The sequence below is a fragment of the Xenopus laevis genome, chromosome 2S (genome assembly GCF_017654675.1).
Source record: "Xenopus laevis strain J_2021 chromosome 2S, Xenopus_laevis_v10.1, whole genome shotgun sequence".
NCBI classification, from domain to species: Eukaryota; Metazoa; Chordata; class Amphibia; order Anura; family Pipidae; genus Xenopus; species Xenopus laevis.
This window is the reverse complement of record NC_054374.1, coordinates 144,328,671-144,354,800: the sequence shown is the minus strand read 5'-3', so window position 1 is coordinate 144,354,800 and position 26,130 is coordinate 144,328,671. Positions and strand designations below refer to the sequence as shown.

General features: G+C 38.6%; 2 protein-coding genes across 5 annotated transcripts in view; one reads left to right on the top strand and one right to left on the bottom strand.

The window, feature by feature from the left end:
* Window positions 1–26,130, top strand: part of LOC108709943 (neurobeachin) — a 444,274-nt gene that overhangs the window by 302,926 nt on the left and 115,218 nt on the right. For all 4 annotated transcript variants that reach the window (XM_018250245.2, XM_018250244.2, XM_018250243.2 and 1 more), the window contains one exon: window positions 4,331–4,467. In XM_018250245.2, the coding sequence (XP_018105734.1) occupies window positions 4,331–4,467 (137 nt within the window). The remainder of the gene's footprint in view (window positions 1–4,330; window positions 4,468–26,130) is intronic.
* Window positions 5,591–7,851, bottom strand: mab21l1.S (mab-21-like 1 S homeolog). The gene has a single exon (XM_018250246.2). It carries the CDS (start codon window positions 7,844–7,846, stop codon window positions 6,476–6,478), a length of 1,371 nt encoding a protein of 456 aa, XP_018105735.1. The 5' UTR covers window positions 7,847–7,851; the 3' UTR covers window positions 5,591–6,475.

The following is a 26,130-nucleotide window of genomic DNA, read 5'->3' as shown; positions in this document are numbered from 1 at the left end:
ACCTGGAGGTGGGCATTGAAAGTACTGTTTCTATTTTTGCAGATGATACTAAATTGTGCAGAACTATAGGTTCCATGCAGGATGCTGCCACTTTGCAAAGTGATCTGTCTAAACTGGAAAACTGGGCAGCAAACTGGAAAATGAGGTTCAATGTTGATAAATGCAGGTTATGCACTTTGGCAAAAATAATATAAATGCAAGTTATACACTAAATGGCAATGTGTTGGGAGTTTCCTTAAATGAAAAGGATCTAGGGGTCTTTGTAGATAACACGTTGTCTAATTCTGGGCAGTGTCATTCTGTGGCTACTAAAGCAAATAAAGTTCTGTCTTGCATAAAAAAGGGCATTAACTCAAGGGATGAAAACATAATTATGCCTCTTTATAGGTCCCTGGTAAGGCCTCATCTGGAGTATGCAGTTCAGTTTTGGACTCCAGTCCTTAAGAGGGATATAAATGAGCTGGAGAGAGTGCAGAGACGTGCAACTAAATTGGTTAGAGGGACGGAAGACTTAAATTATGAGGGTAGACTGTCAAGGTTGGGGTTGTTTTCTCTGGAAAAAAGGCGCTTGCGAGGGGACATGATTACACTTTACAAGTACATTAGAGGACATTATAGACAAATGGCAGGGGACCTTTTTACCCATAAAGTGGATCACCGTACCAGAGGCCACCCCTTTAGACTAGAAGAAAAGAACTTTCATTTGAAGCAACGTAGGGGGTTCTTCACAGTCAGGACAGTGAGGTTGTGGAATGCACTGCCGGGTGATGTTGTGATGCTGATTCAGTTAATGCCTTTAAGAATGGCTTGGATGATTTTTTGGACAGACATAATATTAAAGGCTATTGTGATACTAAACTCTATAGTTAATATAGGTATGGGTATATAGAATTTTAATTAAAAGTAGGGAGGGGTGTGTGTATGGATGCTGGGTTTTCATTTGGAGGGGTTGAACTTGATGGACTTTGTCTTTTTTCAACCCAATTTAACTATGTAACTATGTAACCCCTCATTTAATGCAGCCCTGTGTGCCATATACAAGTCCCAGTAATACAGATTAATATATTCATATTTACCTCCAAAAACCAAGCTGTCCTTTTGATTTCAGGAAGGCTTGTTAAGAGGAAATAGTGTAAGTGGTAACATGGAAAATCTGCAGTATTTTGATTAAACCTTGTGTAAACATTTTAATATGGGATCTGTAGTCCAGAGCATCTCCCAGAGGGGATTAGAACATAATCCTCTCTCTATGGCTGGAGTGGATTAGCTTCACATTCTCTGAGAAGTGTTTGCTCCTTTAGGCTGCACCAAGAACGCCTTCCCTTGAACTCTGCAATATGTGCAATATTATATTTATATCATAAGATTTCTCTGTACCAGATACATACCAGATCATAGCAAGTATAGTCCAGGCGCCTGTCTTTAGAACCCAGGCACATTAATTAGCTGTAGGTTCAATAATAAAGGACTTTCTTTGCAGGAAAACTCTGTACCAGCAGTATGAGCATGTGCAAATAAGTTATCTGATGCAGGAACATTTATATCACCAGTCGCCATCCCTGATGATATTAATTGTGGCATCTAATCCAGAATATTTGGGGCCACAGGTTTTTCATGTAAGATCTATTTTCATAAAACTGAAGACCATGTCTAAAATCTACTAAAACGAGTTCAATAAAGTAATCGCATTTATTCTGCCGTGAAGCTGGAATTGTGCTTGATTAATATATTATGAGGAACAGTGATTAGCGATATACACAGTGGTAAATGGCATTTCAGATTTAGGAACATTATTATGGTATCTACAGTGTCATGGCTAAACTAAGGGGCAATTTTATCAAAGGTCAAGGTGAATTTTCTAATTAAAAAAAATCTAATTTTGAGCTTTTTTTTGTGTACTTCGACTAGGGAATAGTCCAAATTCGATTCGAATTTGAAAAAAGTTAGAAAATTCGAATGTCGAATTTATCATGTACTGTCTCTTTAAAAATTCGACTTAGACCATTCACCATCTAAAACCTGCCAAATTGCTGTTTTAGCCTATGGGGGACCTCCTAGAACCAATTTGGAGTCAATTGGTGGACTGTGAAAAATCGAATTCCAATTCGATTGAATGCACTATTACTTCGATTTGATTTATTCAACTGAATACGGACCTATTCAGCCAAAAAAAATCTTTGACTTAATTTCGGTTGGTCTTTTTGAATTAGAATTTCGATGTTTTTCAAATTAGAAAAATCTTTGACTTCATTTCGGTTGGTCTTTTTGAATTAGAATTTCGACGTTTTTCAAATTCGAAATTCGACCCTTGATAAATATGCCCCTAATTGCCCTATCATAATAGAACTAATACGTCCCAAAAGAAGATGTAACATAATGCTGGGGACTATTTAGTAGCCAATGGGAATACCAAACAGGTTTGGGGCCCTTGGGTTCCCTGCTAGGAATCACTACTTTGCTGATTGAATTTATCTTGGTCTTTTCTGGGTTGTTTTCTTTAACTATGCAATAGCATTACAAAAAAAAGCATCTTAAAAGGAAACTATCATGAAAATGTAATATAAGCGTCATTGTACTGAAACAAGAAACTTTCTAAATATGATCAATTAAAAGTTCTGTATTGTTCCTGAAATAATCAAGTTTATCTCCACTATCCCTCTCTCAGCATCTGTTTCTCTTTATCCAGTCTTCTTGCAACAGTTGGGTGTCAGATATTCAATGACAGTTAAATCCAATATATCTTATAGGGGGGCTTCCTTTTCTAGCAGATGAATTAGAGCTCACTCAAATAACTGATTCCAGTACAAACAAAATCTGATAAAATAACTGCATTTCGCACAAATCCTGCATGTAGAGAGACAGGATTTCTGGTGATTTTCATAGAATAAGCTCTAATACATTTTCTAGGCAAAAGGAAGCCCCCCCTATAAGTTATATTGGATCTAACTGTCAATGAGTATCTGACACCCAACTCCTGAATGAAGACAGAATGAAGAGAAACAGATGCTGAGAGAGGGATAGTGAAGATAAATTCATTTTCGCAAAAGTTCCCCTATAAAAAGCAGCCCTGTCTGCGGAAAACGATCAGCATGACCTATAGGTAAATTTTTTGTACAAAAATATTTTGAAGAGTAGTTTTTTTGGGTTTTTTTTTTAGAAAGTTTCGTATTACAGTATGATGAAGCTTATATTAAATTTTCATTTGTCGATAGTTCCCCTTTAAAATCCAGGCACTACCTATTAAACGCTTTATATGTTTCTATATCCATTATGGGAAGGAGAAGTTAAATGGAAAGAGAGAATTCAGTGCAAGGAGATGTTGGTTCCTAGGTGGCACATAAGAGGTTAAACCACAAAATCCCTTGTCTGGTTCTCCTGACAGCTTATTCCAGGGTCTGCTGATAGGAGATTCATCTTGACATCTGCTGGAGAAGGGGGAGATCAGGGTAACCAACAGGCGATCAGGGTCACTTAGTAACCCAGAATAAGCAGCGCTCATTATCGAACTCATTCCCTGCCCTGTAGCGCAATGCTGTGACTGCACCCAGTGCGCAGATCTGATCTGTTGCAACTAGATCGGGTGTGTGCCAATAAAATACCCCGATCTGCCCCACAGCCTTTGCCCATTTACTGTTGATACGGCAAAAGAGAGCAATGAGGGGCAGAGCATGAGAATTTCAAGCGCTAACAAGGGATTATTCCACGCAGCTTTTCCTGTGCGTAATCTCCCCTGAGTTTGATCTTCGTGCCTGCTGCTCTTTCTCTGCTCTGCCTTGTACTGTAGGGCTTTGGCTTTCTGCGAACAGTCCTTATAGATAGAATTATAATAATATAATCGTACACTACTATAATTCTAATCCTAAAGGGATTCCTCCCCTTAATACAGAGAATTGCAGGACTGCTCCCATTCACTGTTGTGCTCTGGTCCATAAACCACAGTATTGGTTGTCTCGTGTACAGATGTATTACTGCTCGGTATTTGGGGATCTGCAGTAGAGGCTGAATTCTTGGCACTGGCTTTTGTCCAGGAAAAGTGAGACCCACCAAACCACTGGGCCCTGGCAGTTACTAGCCACTGACAGAACAAAAGAAATCGCTCATGCCAAGCGCTCCCAGCCACAGCGTTTGGTTTGGTCCACAAAATAAAAAATACAGTATGTTGAAATGAATATGACTGTGTTGCCCATGCAATCTGGCCAAGGTCACAGTGTATCTGCCAGTGCCCAGGGCAATTGTTTGGTGTCTGCCAACCCCGCAGTGACACCTAGAAAAAGAGTGAGGCTGTCGGTCGGTGTGATCAGCGTTTTTTCTCTGTTTCTGTCTCTTACAGGTCCTGTAGTGCTCAGCACCCCTGCCCAGCTCGTTGCACCTGTTATAGTGGCCAAGGGCACCCTCTCAATCACCACCACCGAGATCTACTTTGAAGTGGATGAGGAAGACCCGGCCTTCAAAAAGATCGACCCAAAGGTGCGTGCGCGCGCGCGTTATTTATCGCTTCTGCCAGCCCGTCACTTTCTCTTTTATACCTAAATCAACACAACTGCCGCTTCCATCATCACAGACACTGATAATGCTTAGGGTACTGTCAGTTTGTGTTACACGTGGGGAAACAGGTTTCAGAAAAAAATCGCAACGATATTGGATATTGTCGTTAATATAATACATATACAACACAAGGCGCTTTTAATTATTTTTATACTGCTATTAAAAAGATGGCAGCTATAGTGGGTGTCTTAGCAACTGGAAATATAATTTTCCAATCTAAACATTTTTATTAATCTAAAAAAAAAAATCCTCAGCAGAAAACGCTTTTTTTATCCTACTATCTGTTGCCTTAATGTTGCTGCTACTACAGTGTTTTTTCATTTGGTAAAATAGGTACGAAAATCTGCTTTTTTTTACAGCTAAAAATATGATTCAAAATAACAATTAGGATTTCTTCGATCCAAAAATCATTATTTGGGTTTACATTCGTTCACTCTCAAATTAAACCAACAAGTTTTCTTACAAATATCTTATTTACGCATCCGTATTTAAACTGATCTTTATTAGGATAAGGCTTTTCTTTTTAAAATACTGTAGCTTTTGATATTTGAATTATTTTGTTGAATATTTTAAATTGGGACAGAAAACCTACTTTTTAACACTTGTTGATTTTTTAAATTCTTAATTCTCAGTTCTATACTAATATATTATTAATATGTATTATTAATATATTAATTCATATGAATTATATGGAGGACCCTGTTTCTTTTGTAATAAAATATTATTTATGTACAATCTTTTACCATAAAGTATGTAGGGTTTAGTTTAAGATATTTTCCTCTGTAGATGATCAAATAAATGCATTTCATTAAATTGATAACGTTTACAATAAGTTTATTTTTAGTGGACTAAAATGTATCCTTATTTGGCAATCAAAACATGACATTTAATAACAAAATAGTGTTACAATGTAGCTTTTGTGTACACATTTCCATAATTCGTTTATATGTACAGTTCCCTAATCCTCACCCTTCTTTTTTTAATGCGAAATATAATTTTAAGGAACAAAAAATAATTCTGGGTAAATAATCACACATTTCAGTCATTTATTTTGATGTTATTTATTTAGATCGTCATTAAATTAAATTGTCAACGATTTTAAAATTTAAAATCACGAAAAGTCTTTATCCAGTGTAGTTCAAGTGCATTTTCAAATATAGAATTGGAATATCCAAGCGCCATCATATCAGCAAAATTCAAAATGTTTTTCCTTTGAATATATTTAAATAACATTTCAAGTATATTTATGGAATGTTGGGAGTAGAACGGAAAAAAAAATGTAAACTTCAAAGTTCTGACACTTTTTCAGACCAGTATCTTGAAACCAAAAAAAAAAACTACCTTTGAAATGGTTTCTCCATAGCAGAATCTGTCCTGTGGGAGCCACCGTGGAAATCGCATTTCTTTATACCAATCACAGAACAATCCACAATTTCAAGACAAAGTGAGTCAAGAATATTTTTTAAAAAAAACGTTCTTACAAAAAAACAACAAATTCTTGTTCAGTTGGCAAGATCTGAATTTGGGTTTTGATGTAAAATCCCCAAAGGTGAATGTTTTTCCTTGAAATGATTTGTATTGATATATTTTTATTCTAACAGGCCGAGTGCACATTAAACAGAGTTTTTTTTGTTCTCCCCAACGACCCAGTTCTTTAAATAATTTATATTAAAAAAAAAATGAGTTTGTGTTTAGAGCAATGAGGATTTTCCTTATATCGAGGATGGGTGTTTGTATCCATCAGAGTGTAACGAGACCCAGCCTTGTGCCCGCCGGCTGCTGTACAACTACAACTCCCCTAGACAGGTAAATTGCCACATCCGGGAATGGGGGGCTTTGCAGTTGAATGGCAGTTGGAGGGCAGCAGGTTGGCAGTGAGTATAGATCCATGCGCGGTGGCAGTTTGTAGCCCAGGCAGCTCGGATGGGTCTCAGAGTTTTTCCAGGCTCTTGGGGTTGGTGAGGATCTCCCGTGCCAGCCTCCAGGTCTGCTTGGCCGCGTTCTCCAGGGAGGAGTGGGGTTTCCCCTGGAAGAGGTCGAGGTTGGGCAGAAAGTAGTGCGGGCAGCGGCGGCACTGGAGGCAGGAGATGAGCTGCAGTAACATGCCATTCAGCCGGTCCCCCAGACACGACTCGTCCCAGTCCGACTCCCTGGGATGCTTCTCGCACTCGTAGGACACCAGGGACTTCATGTGATAGTTATTGAGCGGCTGTCCGGGCAGCTCCAGGTGTCGGTCGCGCAGGGTTTTGAGCAAGGACAGACATTTCTTCCTACAGCCGCCCAGTTGCAGGCGATTCTCGGCCTCGGCGAACTGCAGCACCCAGGCGTCACTCTCGGCCGAGCTCTGCTTCCCCGCCAGCGTGTGACAGTCCTTGGAGAGCAGGTTGAAGCCCTCGGCCTTGACTTCCGCCACCCTGTTAGGCCCGGGCCAGGGGATGTGGGGCAGGGGCCAGTGGGCAGCGCTGCGGGGCCAGATGCCGGTGCACTTGAAGGCGGGGGTGATCTGTACCACATAGCGCTCCCTGATGCGCAGCTTCACCTCGCTCGTGTCCGCCACCATCTTCACCACGTCCCGGTAGCTGCACTTGTCCACCGCCTGCGCCACCAGAGTCTGGAAACGGGAGCGGATCTTGCGGGCTGACAGGTAACCGGAGGCGGTGATGAATTCCACCCACAGGGACATACTCCGCTTCCGGCCGTCGCTCAGCTTCAGCACCGCACAGCCCGGCAGGGAACCGTCGTCCACGAAGTTGAAGACTCCCATCTGGTTGAGGTAAAGCACCACCTCGAACTCAGTGGGGGAGATCACCTCCAGCCCCTCGTAGCGATTGTCCATCTCATTGAGGGAACTGATGAAGCGCGGCTCCTGCACCTCCACCTCCTTCAGCACGTCCGACACCACCTTGCACACCTCGCGGATGCTCTTGGAGATGGCGGCCTTGCGCGCCTGGCACTTCTCACTGTAATACTTGTTCAGGTGATACACCAGCTTGGCCTGGGCCGCCACCATGTTCGGGCAGAGATCCGGGTTGTACACCGGAGTCTCACAGTAAGCTGACGGATCCAAGGCGGCTGCTGGGGCAGGAGCCAACTTTGAGGGGAAATAGTCCAGAGTGCTAATGATGCTATGGGGGGGTGCTAATGATGGTATGGCCGGGGACAGCGGCATGGAACGAGTGACAGAGCTTTTACATACACACACACACCCCTTCTGTAGAGCAGCGAGTGTATGCGGCCCTGGGCTCAGCAGGCGATATACAGTGTGTAAGGCTTGCGCTGCTCTCGCTACTATACAGCTCATGTACTCCTGGGACAAATATAAAGGGAGGGCCGGACGGGCAGCCAATCGCCTCACGTCTCCGCCTTCCTCTGCAAGAACTATGCTTGGCCTCTGTCACGTGACTGACTGTCACCTGGTGAGGCGCTGCTGCTATATGGGGGCACCTGGCACTGGTCTGTCTATTCTCATAGGGCACAGGTGCTGCAAAGCTAATAGTGAGTCTTACAGTGAGACAATCAAACAAAAAAAGTGATCCCTTAGTAAATAGATTTATCCTGCGGTAGAAGCAGAGGTCTGACCTTAGTCAGTACAAGTTAATAAATTAAAAAAGAGGAAAAGGTACCCCACTAGCTTCAAACTCGCTCAGCAGTCTCTGGTAGTTTAAAGCTACCTAATTATTATAATCTCAATTGCGTGCATATTTGTAATTAGTAAATTTGCAAGCAATTGAGATTATAATAATTAGGTAGCTTTAAACTACCAGAGACTGCTGAGCAAGTTTGAAGCTAGTGGGGTACCTTTTCCTCTTTTTTAATTTCTTACAGTGAGACAATGGGCCCTCTATTTGTACTAATGTCTGCCCTATATCCTACTGTGCACTTATAGAACTATCTCTCTCTCTCTCTCTATATATACAGTATATGTGCCTTATACATGTATGTATCTGCTGCACCCGTATAACTGTGTGTGTGTATATGTGTGTATATATATATATATATAATCTCTCTACCTTATATCTGAGTGTCAATTCTGTATGTGTCTAACTGCCATTTACCCGAGTGAAAACTGTATAACTGTGTGTGTGTGTGTGTGTGTGTGTGTATGTGTGTATATATATATATATATATATGCCTTATAGCCTATCTGCACCTACAGTATATATGGCTCCTTATCTGAGTAGCCACTGACAATCTGTATATATTTTCCTGCCATACAAGCTAATGGTTCATTCAGTTATATGTACAGTAGAACCCCCCCCCCATTTTATGTTTTTCAGGGGACCAGGAAAAAATGATGTAAAATCCAGGAAAATGTAAATCAGGGAAATGTTTTTTTTTTCTTTTCAAGTACTGAAAGGATATAAGCACAGGAGTCCGTGTTACATTGAGATACAATATTTACTGTGTTAATAACAAGAGTTAAACATTGCAGAGTTAATGTTACACTATGGGGGCATGTGCAAGTCTCAGTCACATACATAACCTAAAGCAATAAGTGATTGGTGCAGGACTGTATAAGGGGCAGACTCATTGCAATTGACCATTTACAGGCAGAACCAGGGCAAAATATACATCTGGTTAGTATTTTATACCTCTTTATTTCACAAATAATACCATTCATAGAGGGGGGAAAAGGCAGTTTTTGGGAACACCAGGACAAAAACTTGATGCAAAATCCTGGAAAACATCACTTAAAATCAGGGAAATGCACCCATTGAAATGCATTATAAATTGGTGGGACCAGGGAGTCCTGGTCTCAGAATAATTGGTGTATACAAAATTACCATGCACCCCTACCTTTGCTGAAGCTATTGGCCTTGGAGTGCGGATACTCATTTGGAAGTACATATACATATACACACACATATATAATGTATATCTATCTATCTAGGTGGCTTATATCCAGTGTGCATTTCTATTACTCTGTATAGCTGCTGCCTTATGTCTGGCTGTGCATTATACATCTGTACAAGTATGTCACTATTATAACTGTGGGTGATGTATATTTAATATATCAGTGTGTGTAGGTTTATGTAACATAACAGAGAGGCGAGTTGGTATTTTATGAAGAGATACTGATACTTTGTATGTGGGAAGGAATCAGTGGAATAATCAGTTCCGGTTGCAGCCCCAGAAGGCAATATCGAAGTGTATGTTGCCCCTGTGTGGGCGGGGCTTGTGAGTATGGAGGGGGCGGGGCACATTCCTGTAGATCACTGTTAGTTCTATATTATGTATAGTTGTAGGGGACATGGCACTGTAGCAACACGCAGAGGATAAATACAATTTATTGGTGCATTCATAGTCTGTAGTTGAATTTAGGTACATGTATATAATATCATGAGGAATGGCTTTGTATAAAAGCACTGTGCCCAGGAGGCTACCAGGCAGTTATAATTAGGGTTTGGAGGCCATTGTGGCTCACGTTGTGCAGGATCCGGCAGCACAGCGCATTAGCGGGCTCATTATAGAGCAGCACCGTGTCCCGTGCCACATTGCACTTGGAGGGTCACGGGATTGGCGGAACGGTGTCACATGGAGCCCGCTGGGACTGGGAGAGACCCTGCTGCACCTGCAGCCTCTGGGCACCGCCGAGGATTCTGGGAACAGTGTAACGCTCCAAAGGGCAACACGATTTGATCCTGAGGTGACAACAGTGTTCGGCTGCTGCGCGATTACAAATGACTGCCCGTGATTACTGCGCGCCGCTGTTTCTCTCGCACAAATAGGTTTTCGATTAACTTGTAGGCGAAAAGCTGCTAGTTGGCCTTGTGGTCAGTACTATGACAAGTGTAATTGCCGCGGCATTTCCCTGGCACCGTGTTGCGGAGGCTGCAAGGCTTTCCGACGCGTCATCACAATTACCGCACAATTACAACTCCCACAAACCTTCTCCAGGTCTCTCGGATATTTTTGGGATGTAGTTCAGACTGTGAGAGTCGGAGCAAGAAGGAGACAAGAAAGATACATGTGGGACTGGACTGCACTGGAGGATGCCAGCGCGCGCGGCTTATTAGTGGTTCTCGCAGAGCGCGCTTTTCTTTAACCCGCTGTCCTATTGTTGTATTAGATCGGGGTCACGTGCCCTACCTCTCATTTCTGCTCCAGGGGTATCCCGCTATCAGCAGGCGGTCTCCTAGCAACAAGCAGCCGGGCCACCGCGTTGCCCGAGGCCGTGGCTTTACGCTTTGAATAGGGATGCTGGGAAATGTAGTGCCGTATAATAGATTTGTACAGTAACAGTCTAAACATTTACATTTATGCTCTCTCAGGTTTTTTTATGTTTTTCAAAATAAACGCCATTTTCGACTGGTTTCCTGTCATGATTTGCATCTAACTCCATTTTTCTGATCCCAGGAGGCTTACCCCCTTTTAGCAGCTGTTCTGCACCTCACATTCATATACATGTTTATGTGCATCCAATAATAAACCTGCTAATGTTCTTCAGCACTGGCCTCTATCTCTTTGGTTTGCTGTGTAAACAATGTCTAAATCACTTTTGTTACAAATAAATTGTATTTTCCATTTTAACCAATTCACAGCCATTAGTTCCACGGCTGAGACGTGTGTCCCCTGGTGCCATGGGGCTATATGTTTATATATGGATAAAACGGCAAATATAATGTATTCTGTTCTTTTCTCTGTGTTTTATTATACCACCATGGGTTTGTATATTAGACCGCTTTATATTTTCTTAATATGAAACCTATGTGCCACTGGGAAGTTATTTATCATGGTCTGAAAATGAAAATAAGTGCAAATCTGAAGGAATAAAGCTCACAAAGTTCTACAGACATATTCCTTTTTCTGCAACATTCAAATATATCTGCAGGAAAATTACCAGAATTCCTTTTATTGCTGCATTTATTTGTATTTCCAGGAATTTTAGTGTCTCTTCCCCCCCCCCTTTGTGTTGTGATAATTAAACAAAGTCCATTTGGTTCAGGAAAATGTATAAACTATTTAAAGACTCATTTTGTACTTATTGCTGTACAGGTATAGGGTCTAATATCCAAAATGCTTGGAACGTGGTGGTTTCCACTTACTTGGGTATTTCTGTAATGTAGATCATCTAGTAGTAAAAACATTTAAACGTTTAATATACCCAATAGGATTATTTTGCCACCAGTATAGATTCATGCAGCTTAGTTACCCTCAAGGTACTGTCTAATTAATACAGAGAAAAAAAACCCATAAGAATTGTTCAAATAGGAACATTTCAGAAAGTTCTGCATAACTGGTTTCCATATAATAGAACCTCCTATATTTCACAAATACACAGTATAAACATGAAGATGGCAATAAAAAAATGTAATACACACATCTGTTAGCTTGTGTGAATAAGACAACATATACACAATAATATTTAATATTAAAATCCATAAATCTGTTTATAGAACCTTCTACTTTTTTTGTGCCCTAGTGAAAAGTTGCCTTCACAATTTGAGATCTGTAATTCAACTGCCTGGAGCCAATTTTGCTGTGTTGCCTAGCAACGCCTCCATTATAGCGCCACAAATGTCATATGAAGTCATTTTATGAAATAGAAAACAAATGGGAAGGAATGGCTCCCAGGCCATTTTTGCATATTGTATTTGTATAAAGGCACGTTCACTGTGTATTATATAATGCAGAATACTAACACAAGATGATTGAGCTCTCGGATAGGCAAAGGAAGAAACGCTAAAATAGATTATAAAACGTTTATACAGGATGCCAAAAACAGAGAAATGTAACTGGGGCAGATTATCCAATTGCAGTTAAAAAAACAACAGAAACAGCCTCCCTAACGAGCAGCCATTTATATACAGTATATCTCTTCTTTTAAAAATCACAATAATTTGTATCAACTTTAATCAGAAGGCAGATTTAGTTTAAATTAGGACAAACCCGCCCCCCCCAAATGTGAATTTAGTTGGAAATATCTAGTACTGTAAAACTGACACGTTGTTTCTTAATAGTATTAATAGCAGCATTGAATGGCAGTGAGGCTCAGGCAAAGAACAACTGCCTTGACTATCGGTGAAAGGAAACAATTTTCAGAGAAAGGGGCAGTAAGGTCAACTCGGCAGACAGGAAAACAATAAGGCAAGAGACTTTTGCTGGAGGAAAAGATACAGTGATTTGGAGAGGGTGGAAGCAGCAGCTCTCGAATACTCACAAAATTCAATTTAGCCAATTCAGGTCACACTGGACTCCCAGCAAATTGCATTTCAAGCATTAAGACAGAATAATATGCCTGTTTTTTTCGTAATTTAAATCTATGTGTATATATTTCAGAATTATTAGTGTACAATATGAGGTTTGCTGGACTAGTGTTTAGTTTCAAGAAATATATCCAATTAAACAGATTAAATATAATGTGTTGATTGTGTATTTACTACATTTTACTTGTAAATGTGTTTTTTGTACATTTTTCATTAATGCACTTTGAATAGAGATTATAAATGTCACATTTTTAAATGACTATTTTAGCCGTTATTCGTAAATGTTTTTGCAATTAGTGGCAAATCTGCAATTTAAATCGTTTCGCATTACTTTTTTAATTAGGACACAGTGCTTATACTTTTTATATCCTCTTCTAACTGCAGGAAACATTTCTTTCAATCCTGTCCACACGTTGGCTACAGTGGTAATTGACTAATTATACAGTACATACTTTTTAAATTTTAAATATGTCTGTGTACATTTGTTGTTATTGTTTAGTTGACAATTATGGATATTTTTTAACGGAGAATCTTTTTAATTATGTAAATTGTATCAGGCAATACATTAAAAAAAAATCTGGCGGGGGATGTGTTATCCAGAAAGCTACAATTATGGTACAGTCATCTCCATTTTAATTAAACAATTCACATTTTTTTTAAAACAACTTCCTTTTACTCTGTCATAACAAAACAATACCTTGCACTTGATCCTAAAATATAATTAATCCTTAATGGAGTTAAAACAATCCTTGGGGTTTATGTCATGTTTAAATGATTTTTTTTAGTAGACTCAAAGTATGGTGTTCCACATTATAGAAGGATTCCTTATCTAGAAAACCCAAGGTCCCATGCCTATAACAAAATTGATCAAAACACAATCTCATACTTACCCATTCTTTGCATGCCTATAGATTGATGGCCAGAATATTTCAAGCTCTGATTATTGGGCAATATTAGTGATGGGCGATTTTGACCCGTTTAGCCAAAAATTTGTGAAATGGCAAAAACTTCGGCAAATGCAATGGACAACAAAATTTTTTTTGACTCAACAAATTTTTGACACTTTACAATTTTTTCACCCATTAGAGTCTGTGAGTGTTTTTTTTTTTTTTCATGGAAAACCCTGGTAAAAAAGTTTGCTCAACACGAGTCAGTATTATACAAATTGCATTTAATACAATTAAAGAATAAAGTAGACTGAACAAGGGTGTTCTGGATAACTAATGTGTATTTTTGTAGTTTTGCGCTGAATCCTGTATTTTCTGCTGAATTCTAGGATCCTATAATTTAATGCATTATTTGGATTCTGCTAAATCCATGTCTTTAATGCTATGTCTGATCTGAATGATAGATACACAATTTTCTTTGCTCAAATTGGAAAGTGCAAATTAGTGTTTGGTATTCAGTCAAATACTTTTGTGGTAGATTCAGTCTTTGTAGTAATCCAAAAAGTATGGATTCAGTGTATCCTTAGTTAGTGGGTCTGCCATATAACTTGCTCTGAGGAGGTAGCATTTATTATCTTCCCCAGGGAAGCTGTGCACACAATGCATCTTGTACTTTCTTGTGCATCTGCTACGTGTCTAATGGATAAAGTATTGTTTAAACAATCTCTTTACTTCAGTATGTGGTTTATAGGAATATGCATCTTTGTAACTGCGGAAGTCAATATGCTGACCGTAAAAAGTTACTCACAAGCCAGATAGAATTAAATTGATTTAATTGTGAGCTTTAAATCAATAAATAACACAGTTAGTCCGGGTGTCACTTATACACATTTGCTAGAAAGGCACTGATATAGTATAGCAGCTCTGCCAGAAGGACTGTTTGTTTTTAGAAGCCGTTTTATATGTTGATACTACTGAAACCCACATTTCACTTTGGTTTTACACAACGTAATGACTATGGGTTAGGCATCAGTGCTTTCTAATAGTACTGTGTTCCATACCATGCACAACAATCTTTAATCTGCGTGTGTGTGTGTATCACATGATATAACTTGATTATTGGAGGCAAAACTCAACTTATGTTGGTTGCCATTGGCATATAAAGTAACCATTTATTATTACAAGTATCCATGCAAATGTAACTGGAGCAATTCTAAATATAGGTGGTAAATAAATTATCCAGCATACCATACGGTCATGCGCTAGATTATAAATATTGACCGTATGAGATAAATTTGAGCTCAATTCCCCCACCATTTACACAAGGGGAGGCACATTTATCAAAGGTCGAACTTCAAATTCATGTGAAATATTTTTAACTGTAATAAATTCTAATATGCTCGAAATTCTATTGGGGGGTTATTTAAATAAAAAATGTAATATGTAAAATTCGAACAAATGTTACCGACCCGAAAACGCAAATCGAATTTGACTAAACTCGAATCAAGCTTTTTCAGAGGTAGCCACATTAGGACAAGAGATGGCCGAGATCGGGGATGCACCGAATCCACTATTTTGGGAACCCCCGAATCCTTCAGGACAGATTCAGCCAAATACCAAACCGAGTCCTAATTTGCATATGTAAATTAGGGGTGGGAAGGGGAAAACATTTTTTACTTCCTTGTTTTGTGACAAAAAGTTACGTAATTTCCCTCCCCACTATGCAAATTAGGATTTGGTTCGGCCGGGCAGAAGGATTCGGCCAAATCCGAATCCTGCTGAAAAAGGCCGAATCCCAAACCGAATCCTGGATTTGGTCCATCCCTAGCCAAGATAGAATGAAGAGAGTCAAAGAAAGAAGTGCTAATATTTGAAAAGTGCTTAGAAATGGCAGTTGGACAAGGCATTGACAAGGCAAAAGGAACTGGATTCTCCTGCAATCAACACTTAACCAGCTGGGAGAAGAACAAAACAAAAAAACTCGAATGTCAGGAAGGCTAGTAACATATTCAAATTGGTCCCTGGACCTCTCCCATTGACTTATACATGAGCAGGTTTTAGCTGGTGAATAGTTGAATTCAAATATTTAAAGGGCCAAGGTGGGACCTCAAAAATGAGTGTTATAAGAGGAAAAAATGAAATTAGGAAATGTAAAATTTTGGATTCATTGTATCTAAATAACTCTACCAGCAGAAACACTGCTTGCCTTGTGCATAGTTCCACCCTTCAATGATGGTGTTAAAAGGCTACTGAGCCCTAGGCTTGGCTATAAGACTTGTATTTTGCTGAACCCATAACACAACAAAGAAAGCAAAGAAAACTCTATATGTAATAATATATAGGAAGGGAAATATCTATTCCATTATAAAAGGATTTAACTCATCCTCTCTGTGCACATGTGCATGTGTGTGTACTAATTTGTCATGCCCACATACCATTTAAACCATATGGGGTGTTTTTGTTATAAACAACCCACTTTGTGGAAATCAAGCCTTATTTGTTTTGTGCACCACATGCGTTATTTTCCCTGGTGTGCATCTGCCGGTGTACAATTTAGCCACAGGCACTTACAGACCTTGTGGGGAGCAGCATAGCAGGCAAAAGCCATATGTGTTTAAATGTTTTAAAAAAATAAATCAATTTTTTTTTTCTTTCTTTTTTTTTTCCTGTAGGGCTAATTTAGTTATGCCTGGAGAAAGTTGGATACAAAATATAAAGCTAATTAATTGGCCCGTATTTTTCAGGCATTTTCATTTCTCACTTGCAATATGGAATGCTTGTCAGCTTTTCTGATAAATGAGCGCCCATGATTTACATAGATTTCCCATTAACACCAAAATTAGCCTTATTTCAGTGGAAACTAGTTTACATAATGACAAGGCGGCTTCAGCACTAAAGGACCATCTTATCTGTGGTATATTTTATAAACATTAGATTTCTCTCCTTAATTATCCATTTTAAATAAGTGAATTCCTTTGGATACAAAATTTAAGATTTTCAATCTATTTTAAAGATTTGAACTCCCGGTTCTTAATAATTTTTTATTGAAATCAGAATTAATTACTATTTTTTATCAAGCACCAGCAGTGTTCACAGTGCTTCCCCTTAGTATTATCGCATATTAAAGAAATACAACAATTTTGCAAACAAGGTTAACAAAATGAAACCAATAGTAGAGGGCCTAGTTCACATTGTTGGTAACACTAAGTTAGATAAATGCATCATGTATTCTGCCTCTTACTCAGAGGCCCATTTATCAAAGATCGAATTTCAAATTCATGTGAATTCTTTTTTCTATAATAAATTCGAAGATACTTGCAATTCGACTGGAAGGTTATTTAAGAAAAAATTTAAATGTATATTTGATCGAATAGTTCTGACACGAAAATTTGAATCATATTTTAATCGTATTTGAATCATATTAGAATCATATTAGAATCTTATGAATCGCGTTTTTCCAAATGGCTTAACTGACCACTGCCATTGACTTGTACATGAATTCAGCAGGTTTTAGGTGGCAAGTATTCAAATTAGGACTGTTTACATGGTCGAGATGTGATAAATCTCACATTCTAATTTTTATTCGAATAGGGGGATTATAATTGGAATGTGTGAATTTTGACACCAAAAAAAAAAAATTTGAATTCGAGTTTACTATTCGACCCTTAAATGAAAACTATACCCCCAAAATTAATACTTGAGGAACAGTTCGTTTATATCAAATATAGTGGCATATTAAAGAATCTTATCCAACTGGAGTATATATATATTTAAGTAAATATTGCCCTTTTACATATTTTGCCTTGAACCACGATTTAGTGATGGTCTGAGTGCTGCCTCAGAGATCACCTGACCAGAAATACTACAACTCTAACTGTAACAGGAAGAAGTGTGGAAGCAAAAGACAGAACTCTGCCTGTTAATTGGCTCATGTGACCTAACATGTATGGTTTGTTGGTATGTTTGTGTGCACCGTGAATCATACGATCCCAGGGGGCTGTCCTTATTTTTTAAAATGACAGTTTTCTATTTAGGATTACCCAATGGCGCATACAAATAAAAAAGTATATTATCATGAAAATGGTTTATTTACATCAAGCAGGGTTTCACATATGAGCTGTTTTATGCAATATCTTTTTATTGAGACCTTCATTGTTTGAGGGGTATAGTTTTCCTTTGATAAATCTGCCCCTCGGTGTTCTGCATTCCTTTATAGTTTGCTGCATATTGCATTTGTTAAAACATGCAAATCTCATTGTTAACATGTAATAAAATGCAGCCTAGATTTATCCGGAGTGATGTCATGAGTGCAGGAAATTGTTACCCCATGAGCATGATTTCATGGCACACAATACCTATGATCAGCACACACTCTCTATTCTACTCTTTAGAATCCAGGACACGGTGGGTGCCTGCTGTCACTTTTCAGCTAATGATGACAAATTCCCCTCTGGATGCAGATTGCACTGTTTGCTGGCTGCTTTCAAAGCTGGCTAGTTTACCACCCTTCAGATACTAATTTAACCTTTTAACTCATGTCACAGTGAAATGATCAACTTGGATGGTCTCGGCATCATTGGTTGTATCTTTACAAATAACCTAAAATCTCTTTCAAGCAACGCAGTGCTAAGCTGTGGCTTATGCGGGTAATTTTCTTTGCTTCTGTTTGTTCTGTTCTAATTTCGTGATTTCCTGCAAGAGTTTTATGTATTCTCTGCATGTGAGTGAAATGTTTTACATCGCTAGCCACAGATGAACCTGAAAATAGGTTGCGATCTGTAACTATGATTTCCCTAAACTATGCCTTATTTTATTGGAACTATGTTAATTTATGTTCTCATAGTCCATTTAGGGTCTAAGCCCAGAGAGACATAAACATATTATTTTTGTTGGTTTGTTAGAGATCGGCATGCATTGCTTCCTGTAACCAGTTTCTTGTTTTAGTCTGGCTAACACCCTGGGATACTTACAGCCATCCTGTGCTCAGTCATGAGTCTATACAAAAGACCCCCTTTCTGTGTTTGCATTTTCCCTGTTACATCTGGTGTCCATTGCTTGAGAATATGTCACCAAATGAATTGAAATGCAACAACCAGTTTTTAATGGACTCCCATTGTGAGTGAAAGAGTGTATAAATTGTCTAATCCATTGTCTGCCTCTTGCAACTGACATGTGTCCATTCTGTTTAGCTTATTTGATGGATAATAATACCGAATGGACCCTAGTCTTTAACAGTCAGTGGTTAACCTATATTTTAGTTACCATACATCTATTTATGGTACGTTTAAAAGGAAAACTGTATTTTACTTTCGTCATTTGCAGCGGCGATTCTGGTGAAGAAGCCGCCCGAGGCGGCTCCTCAAAATGCCGCCCCTCTCGCCGGCTTACCCATCTGCAGGGGAGGCAGAAACACTAGTGCGGAGAGTGCAACTGCGCTGTCCCGCACGAGTAAAGCCGAATTTCCGGTTTCAAAACCGGAAATTTGGCTCTTAAAAGTACAGGAGTGGCTTTTTGCCGCCCTTGGAAATGTAACTGCCGCTGCCGACTGAGGCGAGGTCATTTGCCATTTAATGCGTTTAGAGTTTCCATGTTCTTGGTTTGAGGCTCCCTTTTGTTATCCAATAATTTTCCAGGCATTCCACTGCTTCTAACTGCTGTAAATGCATGGAAATACTATTAGAACAATAACCCTGCAGTTAGGAACCTCTTCTCCTTGGCACATTGTAAGAAGATTTTCTAGGTATGCTTAGATAGAGGGACCCTCTAGCTGGCTTGTCTCTTCCTTGCTTAAAATATGTAGAAAATAATAATGGGGGAAATAACTGCAGGTTTATTATGATTTGGTTAAAGGAGACCTTTGGGGGTGCTGTGGCCCACAAGCACCACAGAACATTCCTCTTCCGGCTTCTTCTTTCTTCGCGGCTGCACATGCGCATTAGAGTGAAAAGCCGAACTTTAACTAAAAAGTCGGCTTTTTCATTCTACTGCACATGCATCTGCCCCGGGAAATTTGAAGAAAGAAGAAGCCGGAAGAGGAGCCCTCCATGGTGCTCACTAGAATAACCCCGGGCTGGTGCAGTTTTTTACTCATAGGAGCACTGGCCTGGGGTTTCAGGAGCCTAACATTTGCTAAACACCAACAAATACTAAATTACTTTCCTTCTCCTTTAAGGTATACCTCCCAACATTTTAGAAACAGAAAGAGGGACAAAAAGTGTGGTGAAATTTTTTGACCACACACCCTAATTACCAGGTCCATTTTGCAGGTTATGAAAGTTTGAACACATTTCTGTGGTTTTTATGTGTTATTACAGTTTTGCCCTATAAGTTGTGACTCAGTTTTTATCTTATCTAAAACCGTTACAAAAGTATCTTAAGTATGTATTCTGGGCTCTCTCCCAAGAGCCAGTTAAGTTAGAAACTTTGTATCTTTTCTGGCAGTTCAGTGCAGCAGATCAAAGAGAAACTCGGGACATATCAATACAAATCCGGGACTGTGGGTTGAGCTGTCAAAAGTGGGACTAACCCGATCAAAACGGGACAGTTGGGAGGTATGGGTGGGGTTATCCAAATTATGAAAAAAAATCCCTTGTCGGGAAACCCCAGGTCGCAAACATTAGTGAAAATAGATCCTATACCTGTATAATGTTAAGTATAGATCAGTGACGTAACTAGATGATACTGGAACCCACAGCAAATTAATTTTAGGGCCCCCAACATATCCAGAGGTTGACCTGTTTTCCCAATAAAATTGCTCATTAATTAGGGCCTCATGGGACCTCTATATCTCCTGGCTCCCCTGCAGCCACAGGATCTACTTTCTCTCTAGTTATGCCCCTGGTATAGATGTTTGGTAAAGGTGGCTGTATAGAAGGAAACAGTATATTTGCAATAGACCTCCTAGGTTTCTATTCATCCCAAGGCAGCCACGTTTTGCACTGCCTGTTAACAAACAATAAGTGAAATGTTCTATCTGATGGTAAAAAATAGGTTTTTAGTTTTTTTTCTAGATTGGAGTAAAAAAATGCAGCTGTCCCAATTTTATAACAATGAGCCAACCCACATATTTATTTGTATAAGACCCAGGGGCCACATCTACTGCTAAACGTTCTTTGATGGAAAGACCCTTTCATTTCATGTTTTCTGTTACACAAGTTTAAACATTTTGTTGTTGTATTTTTTTAAATGTAGCCTGCTGCCAGTTTTTAAAAGAAACGAATGTCTCACGTTTCTAAGGGCATCTTGCAACAATTAAACTTGGTGAAATATAATTGGAGGTGCATATCATGATATTGTAAAAGCATTTTAATTAGACCAGATTTAACTGTGGCATTGCAGTTGGCTACATTTATAACTGCTGTCATCCACGTAGGTGTGCTGCTTTATGATTTTTCTTAGAGTTTCTAGGGCTAATTAAGGAAAAGATATGACAAATATGATTGCAAATTGAGCAATTAATTTCCACATAAAACGTGAAACAAGTGCTTATGTGCATTGTAGGCATTTTTTTCAAACTGTTCAACAAGTGAAGTAAAGCAATTTGTATATTATTAGCATTTATGTGTGGAATACAGGTATGGGACTTGTTATCCAGAATGCTTGGAACATGGGGTTTCTGGATAAAGGATCTTTCTATAATTTGGATCTTCATAACTTAAGTCTACTAGAAAATCATGTAAAGCTGGTTTTGCTCTCAATAAGGATTAATTATATCTTAGTTTGGATCAAGTACAAGTTACTGTTTTATTAATACAGAGAAAAAGGAAACCATTTTTTTTTAAAATCTGATTTATTTGATTACAATGGAGTCTATAGGAGACAACCTTTCCGTAATTTGGAACTTTCTGGATAATGGGTTTCCGGATAACGGCTCCCATACCTGTATATAGATAGGCTGTGCGAAATTAAATTTCTTTTATTATAGTCTGTAAAGGCTGGTGTGAACGGATGTCTACTGTTGGATAACTATGTTAGAAATCATATTTGATTTGGCACAGCCTATCTATATACCCAGTCTAATTTGAGTCCCTAATCTGGACCTAAATTACCTTTAAAGGGATTGTTCACCTTTAAATTAACTTTTAGTATGATGTAGAGAGGGATATTCTGAGACAATTTGCAATTGATTTTAATTTTTAATTATTTAAGGTTTTTGAGTTAAGCTTTTTTTAATCACCAGCTCTCCAGTTTGCAGTTTCGCTAATCTGGTTGCTAGGGTTCAAATTCCCCTAGCAACCATGCATTATGCATATGAATAAGAGACTGGAATATGAATAAAAATTTGAAGCCTTGCAAAATATTTGCTTTTTAGATGGGGTCAGCGACGCCCATTTAAAAGCTGCAAAAAGACGGAAGAAAAAGGCAAATTTTATTTTATTTTTTAAAAATAAAAAAATAAAAAAAATAATGAAGACCAATTGAAAAGTTGCTTAAAAGTTGGCCATTCTATATCATACTAAAAGTTACCTTAAAGGTGAACCACCACTTTAAAGGGCCAGAATATGATAAATCTCGAAAATCGAATTACAATTTTTTTAAAAAACTCTAATCGAATTTGAATAATTCCCTAGTCGAATTTGACAGTTTTGACCTTAAAAAAATTAGATTTTTCGAATTTTCAATTTGACCCTTGATCAATCTGCCCCTTAATGTATCTGTGAAAATTCACAAGTTTACAGTATAGATTTTTGTTTTACATCTATGCAAAAAAACTTAAAAAATCTTATATAATATATAATTTTATATGAATGTGACCTAACATATCATCTGATTTTCAAACAAGCCCTAAAAGTAGTTTGAGAAAACCCAGTTAAACAAACAAAAACAAATTATTATATTTGGTCATGTATTTACTGGAAAAATTATCCAATAACATATCTTAAATCCATATTCACTTTCTCTCAGTATTTGGTGTGACCCCCCCCCCTGTGAAGCAATAACTGTAACTAAACGTTGTGGTAAATGTTGATCAGTCCTGCACATCGAGAGAACTAGTGAGATGCAGGCAGTTGTGGTTCAGCAACTAGTAGGAGTATCCTGGTGTAGTCAGTGTGTCAAAGGAAGAAACCGTTTTACTACCAGGAGCAAAGTTAATAATGTTGTTGTCTCTACACCCACGTTTACAGTTCACAACTCAAATATTACCGTAAGTGTCCCAAATGGAGCAACTTTTAATTACCATCTGCTGGCTGAAGTTGAGATAGCAGCAGATAAGTTATTATTAAACTGCATTTGGGGCCTGGGGAAGAGTCTGAGCATCTGTTATACAAAACCATTCCTACACCTGGCACTGCCAAACTGCTGGAAACACCAGCTTAACCCTGTCTTCAGTCGGGTCCTGTAATACAAGAGCAGGGTATATGATCTTTTGCTTTATTCTAGTGTTGGTGAAGCTTAAAGGAGAAGGAAAGGTTAAAACTAAGTAAGCCTTATCAGAAAGGTCCATCTAAATATACCAGTAAACCCCCAAAGTAGTGCTGCTCTGAGTCCCCTGTCAAAAGAAACACTGCATTTCTTTCCTTCTATTGTGTACACATGGGCTTCTGTATCAGACTTCCTGCCTGCAGCGTAAACCTCATTGCCCTGGGCAAGAGCATGCTCAGTTTGCTCCTCCCTTCTCTACTGTAATATGAGCCCAGAGCAGGGAGAGACTCAGGCAGGAAGTGATGTCACACCATGTTAATATTGCAGCTCCTATTCTAAACAAATAGAGAGTTTCTAGAGCTTTTTGCTCAGGTATGGTAAAACATTCTATAGAATAAATATAGCATTCTAGCTTGCACTATTGCAGCTAATCTATTGGCAATAAAATGCCTCCGTAGTTTTCCTTCTGTATGGGAAGTAGGGATGCACCGAATCCAGGATTTGGTTCGGGATTCGGCCTTTTTCAGAAGCATTCGGATACAGCCAGATCCTCCTTCCCCTATTTGGAAGTTTCCCTGGTCTGCACTGAAATTATCCCGAAAATCCGACTATTTCATACTTTTCTGCAAAAATCTGAAAAATTCTGAAAAAAGCCCAAAAAATTAGAACAATTCGGTGAAAAAACTTAGAAAAAAATCATAACGTTTAGATTCTCACTACATTTACATTTAGGGGGTTATTTATAAAAGTCAGAAATTATCTCAATATTTTCTGCTACAAACTTCGATCAAATCTGCTCGGGTTTTTTACGCTTATTTATTATTACATTTTCCCGAAAAATTGCTTTGTGGGAAAAAAACAGATTTTCACGATTTTTTCAGATTTTTGCCCGAAAACTTAGCGGTATTGCACGAAACCCAGCACACATCAAAAAATCATTGGGACTTCTCCCACTGACTTATAAGCAACCTTGACAGGTCTGGGAAGCCGGATTTTCTGATTCAGACTTTTCTATCCTCAGGGTTTAATAAATTCTGAAAAATTCTGCATTTTTTTAAAAGTCCGATTTTTATAAAAAAAAAAATCACAAATTTTTCGTGATTTTTGCATTCAGAGTTTAGTAAATAACTCCCTTAGTAGGATAGTCAACATATAATTTTTACAATATTGACAGAACATTACTGAGCATATATGTATGGGAGGTAAATTGTGCTTTTTTAATAATAAATAAGTTCAAATGCGGATTCTAGTTTGGTCTGGCTTTTTTTATTTAAATACTAAGAAAAATTTGGATTTTGATAAATAAGGCCTCCCATGGAAATGCAGAATATGATCTGAAAAGCACTTTAGCAGGCAGATACATCATTGGCCAAATAACTTAGAGTGAAGCAGTGTTCTGATATCTGATACCACCCTGTCAGAATATTGTAGTAGTGATCACCCAAGGTCACATTTGTTGGCCTCTAGAATCTGGCTGAGACTGCAGTTCTTTAACCCATGCCTTTACTTATTCCATAAGCACAGTCTATTCTTGTAAAAGCAAATACAATGTACAATTCAGCCTAAAATAAAGTTTGATTTTGCAGCATTTCAATATATAGTTATACAGTCATATGAAAAAGTTTGGAAACCCTTTGGAGTTTTGTTTATCATTGGCTGTGCCTGTGGCTTTCCATTTCCTGATTACATTCCTTACAGTTGAAACTGACAGTTTAAACCTCTGCGATAGCTTTTTGTAACCTTCCACTAAACCATGATACTGAACAATCTTTGTTTTCAGACCTTTTGAGAGTTGCTTTGAGGATCCCATGCTGTCATTCTTCAGAGAAGAGTCAAACAGAAGCACAACTTGCAATTGGCCACCTTAAATACTTTTTCTCATGATTGGACACACCTGCCTATGAAGTTCAAGGCTCAAGGCTAATCCAACCAATTTGGTGTTGCCAGTAATCAGTATTGAGCAGTTACATGCATTCAAATTAGCAAAATTACAAGGGTACCCATATTTGCACAGCCAGTTTTTCACATTTGATTTAATTTCATACAACTAATTACTGCTTCACTAAACATCTTTGTTCAGAAAACACCTCATTACTCAAGTGTTCCTGGGAACATACAACTGTTACCTTTTTTTGTTGAAAGTGGAGTAAATTATTTTGCAGGCTGAGAGGGGTTCCCAAACGTTTTCATATGAAAATGAGCTCCTGAAGCAACATCTCATTTACAGCAGTGGCATTCCACCATAACCACGAGAGATTTTTGTAATAAAGTGTTGGTATCAAGAACAAATTTAAAAAAGAAAGTGTCCCAGTGCCTAGCGAGCACCCATGCATGAAGCCTTTAGCCCATAAAATCATCAGATCTATTTACCTGGTTGAAATTCAAATTGCTAGATTCAAGTGACAGTGTTTTGGCAGCTTTTCTAAAGTGTCTAAGTTGAGAGAGAAGAAAAAAAAAAAAGAGCTAAGACTACAAGGCTGAATGAATGCCAGTATTGACACCACCTAACAAGAAGGGATTATGTGTTTACAGAAGAAGTAATATGATAGGTCAGGTATAAGAGGCACTTCACAAGAGCACTTCAGCACATAATGAGTGAGTGACTAGAGAGTGCAAGGCTGACACTCTTGTGATTCATTTCACTGCTGCTCTTGATCATGCTCAGCTGCTCCATTCACTTGCGGGGAATAATAGGAAAGAGGCTTTTCTAGCCTGTTTCTGGCTAATTTACACATCCAGGCCATTTTATTTTGTTTGCTTTACTTATTTGCCATTCTCTTTTGTCTGTGTATATTTCTCTTCTTAGCCTCAGGCCCATAATCTAATTTGAGCTTCTATATAACTGCAGGGGTATTTTACACCTGTCTGTGTTTATGTGCACCCTTTCTTCTCCAGTTTCGATGGTTTGAGTTTACTAAAAATATTTCAAGGTCATTATAAAGGAAGTTGTACTTATCTAATGTAACATTTTGAGAAGTGATTGTGTAATTGTTTTGCTACTGCTTGGTTTTCCATAGCTCCCATAAACTTGTTACTGACTTACGCAGCAATTCTCTCACAGCCTTTCTTAGCACCACTCACGGCCCCTCTTGCAGTGTTTAGCTACCCTTGGAAGATGCCAACAGGCC

Bases quoted from the DNA above. Each gene is read 5' to 3' on its own strand.
- mab21l1.S (XM_018250246.2), bottom strand. From the start codon at position 7,846: ATGAGCTGTATAGTAGCGAGAGCAGCGCAAGCCTTACACACTGTATAT.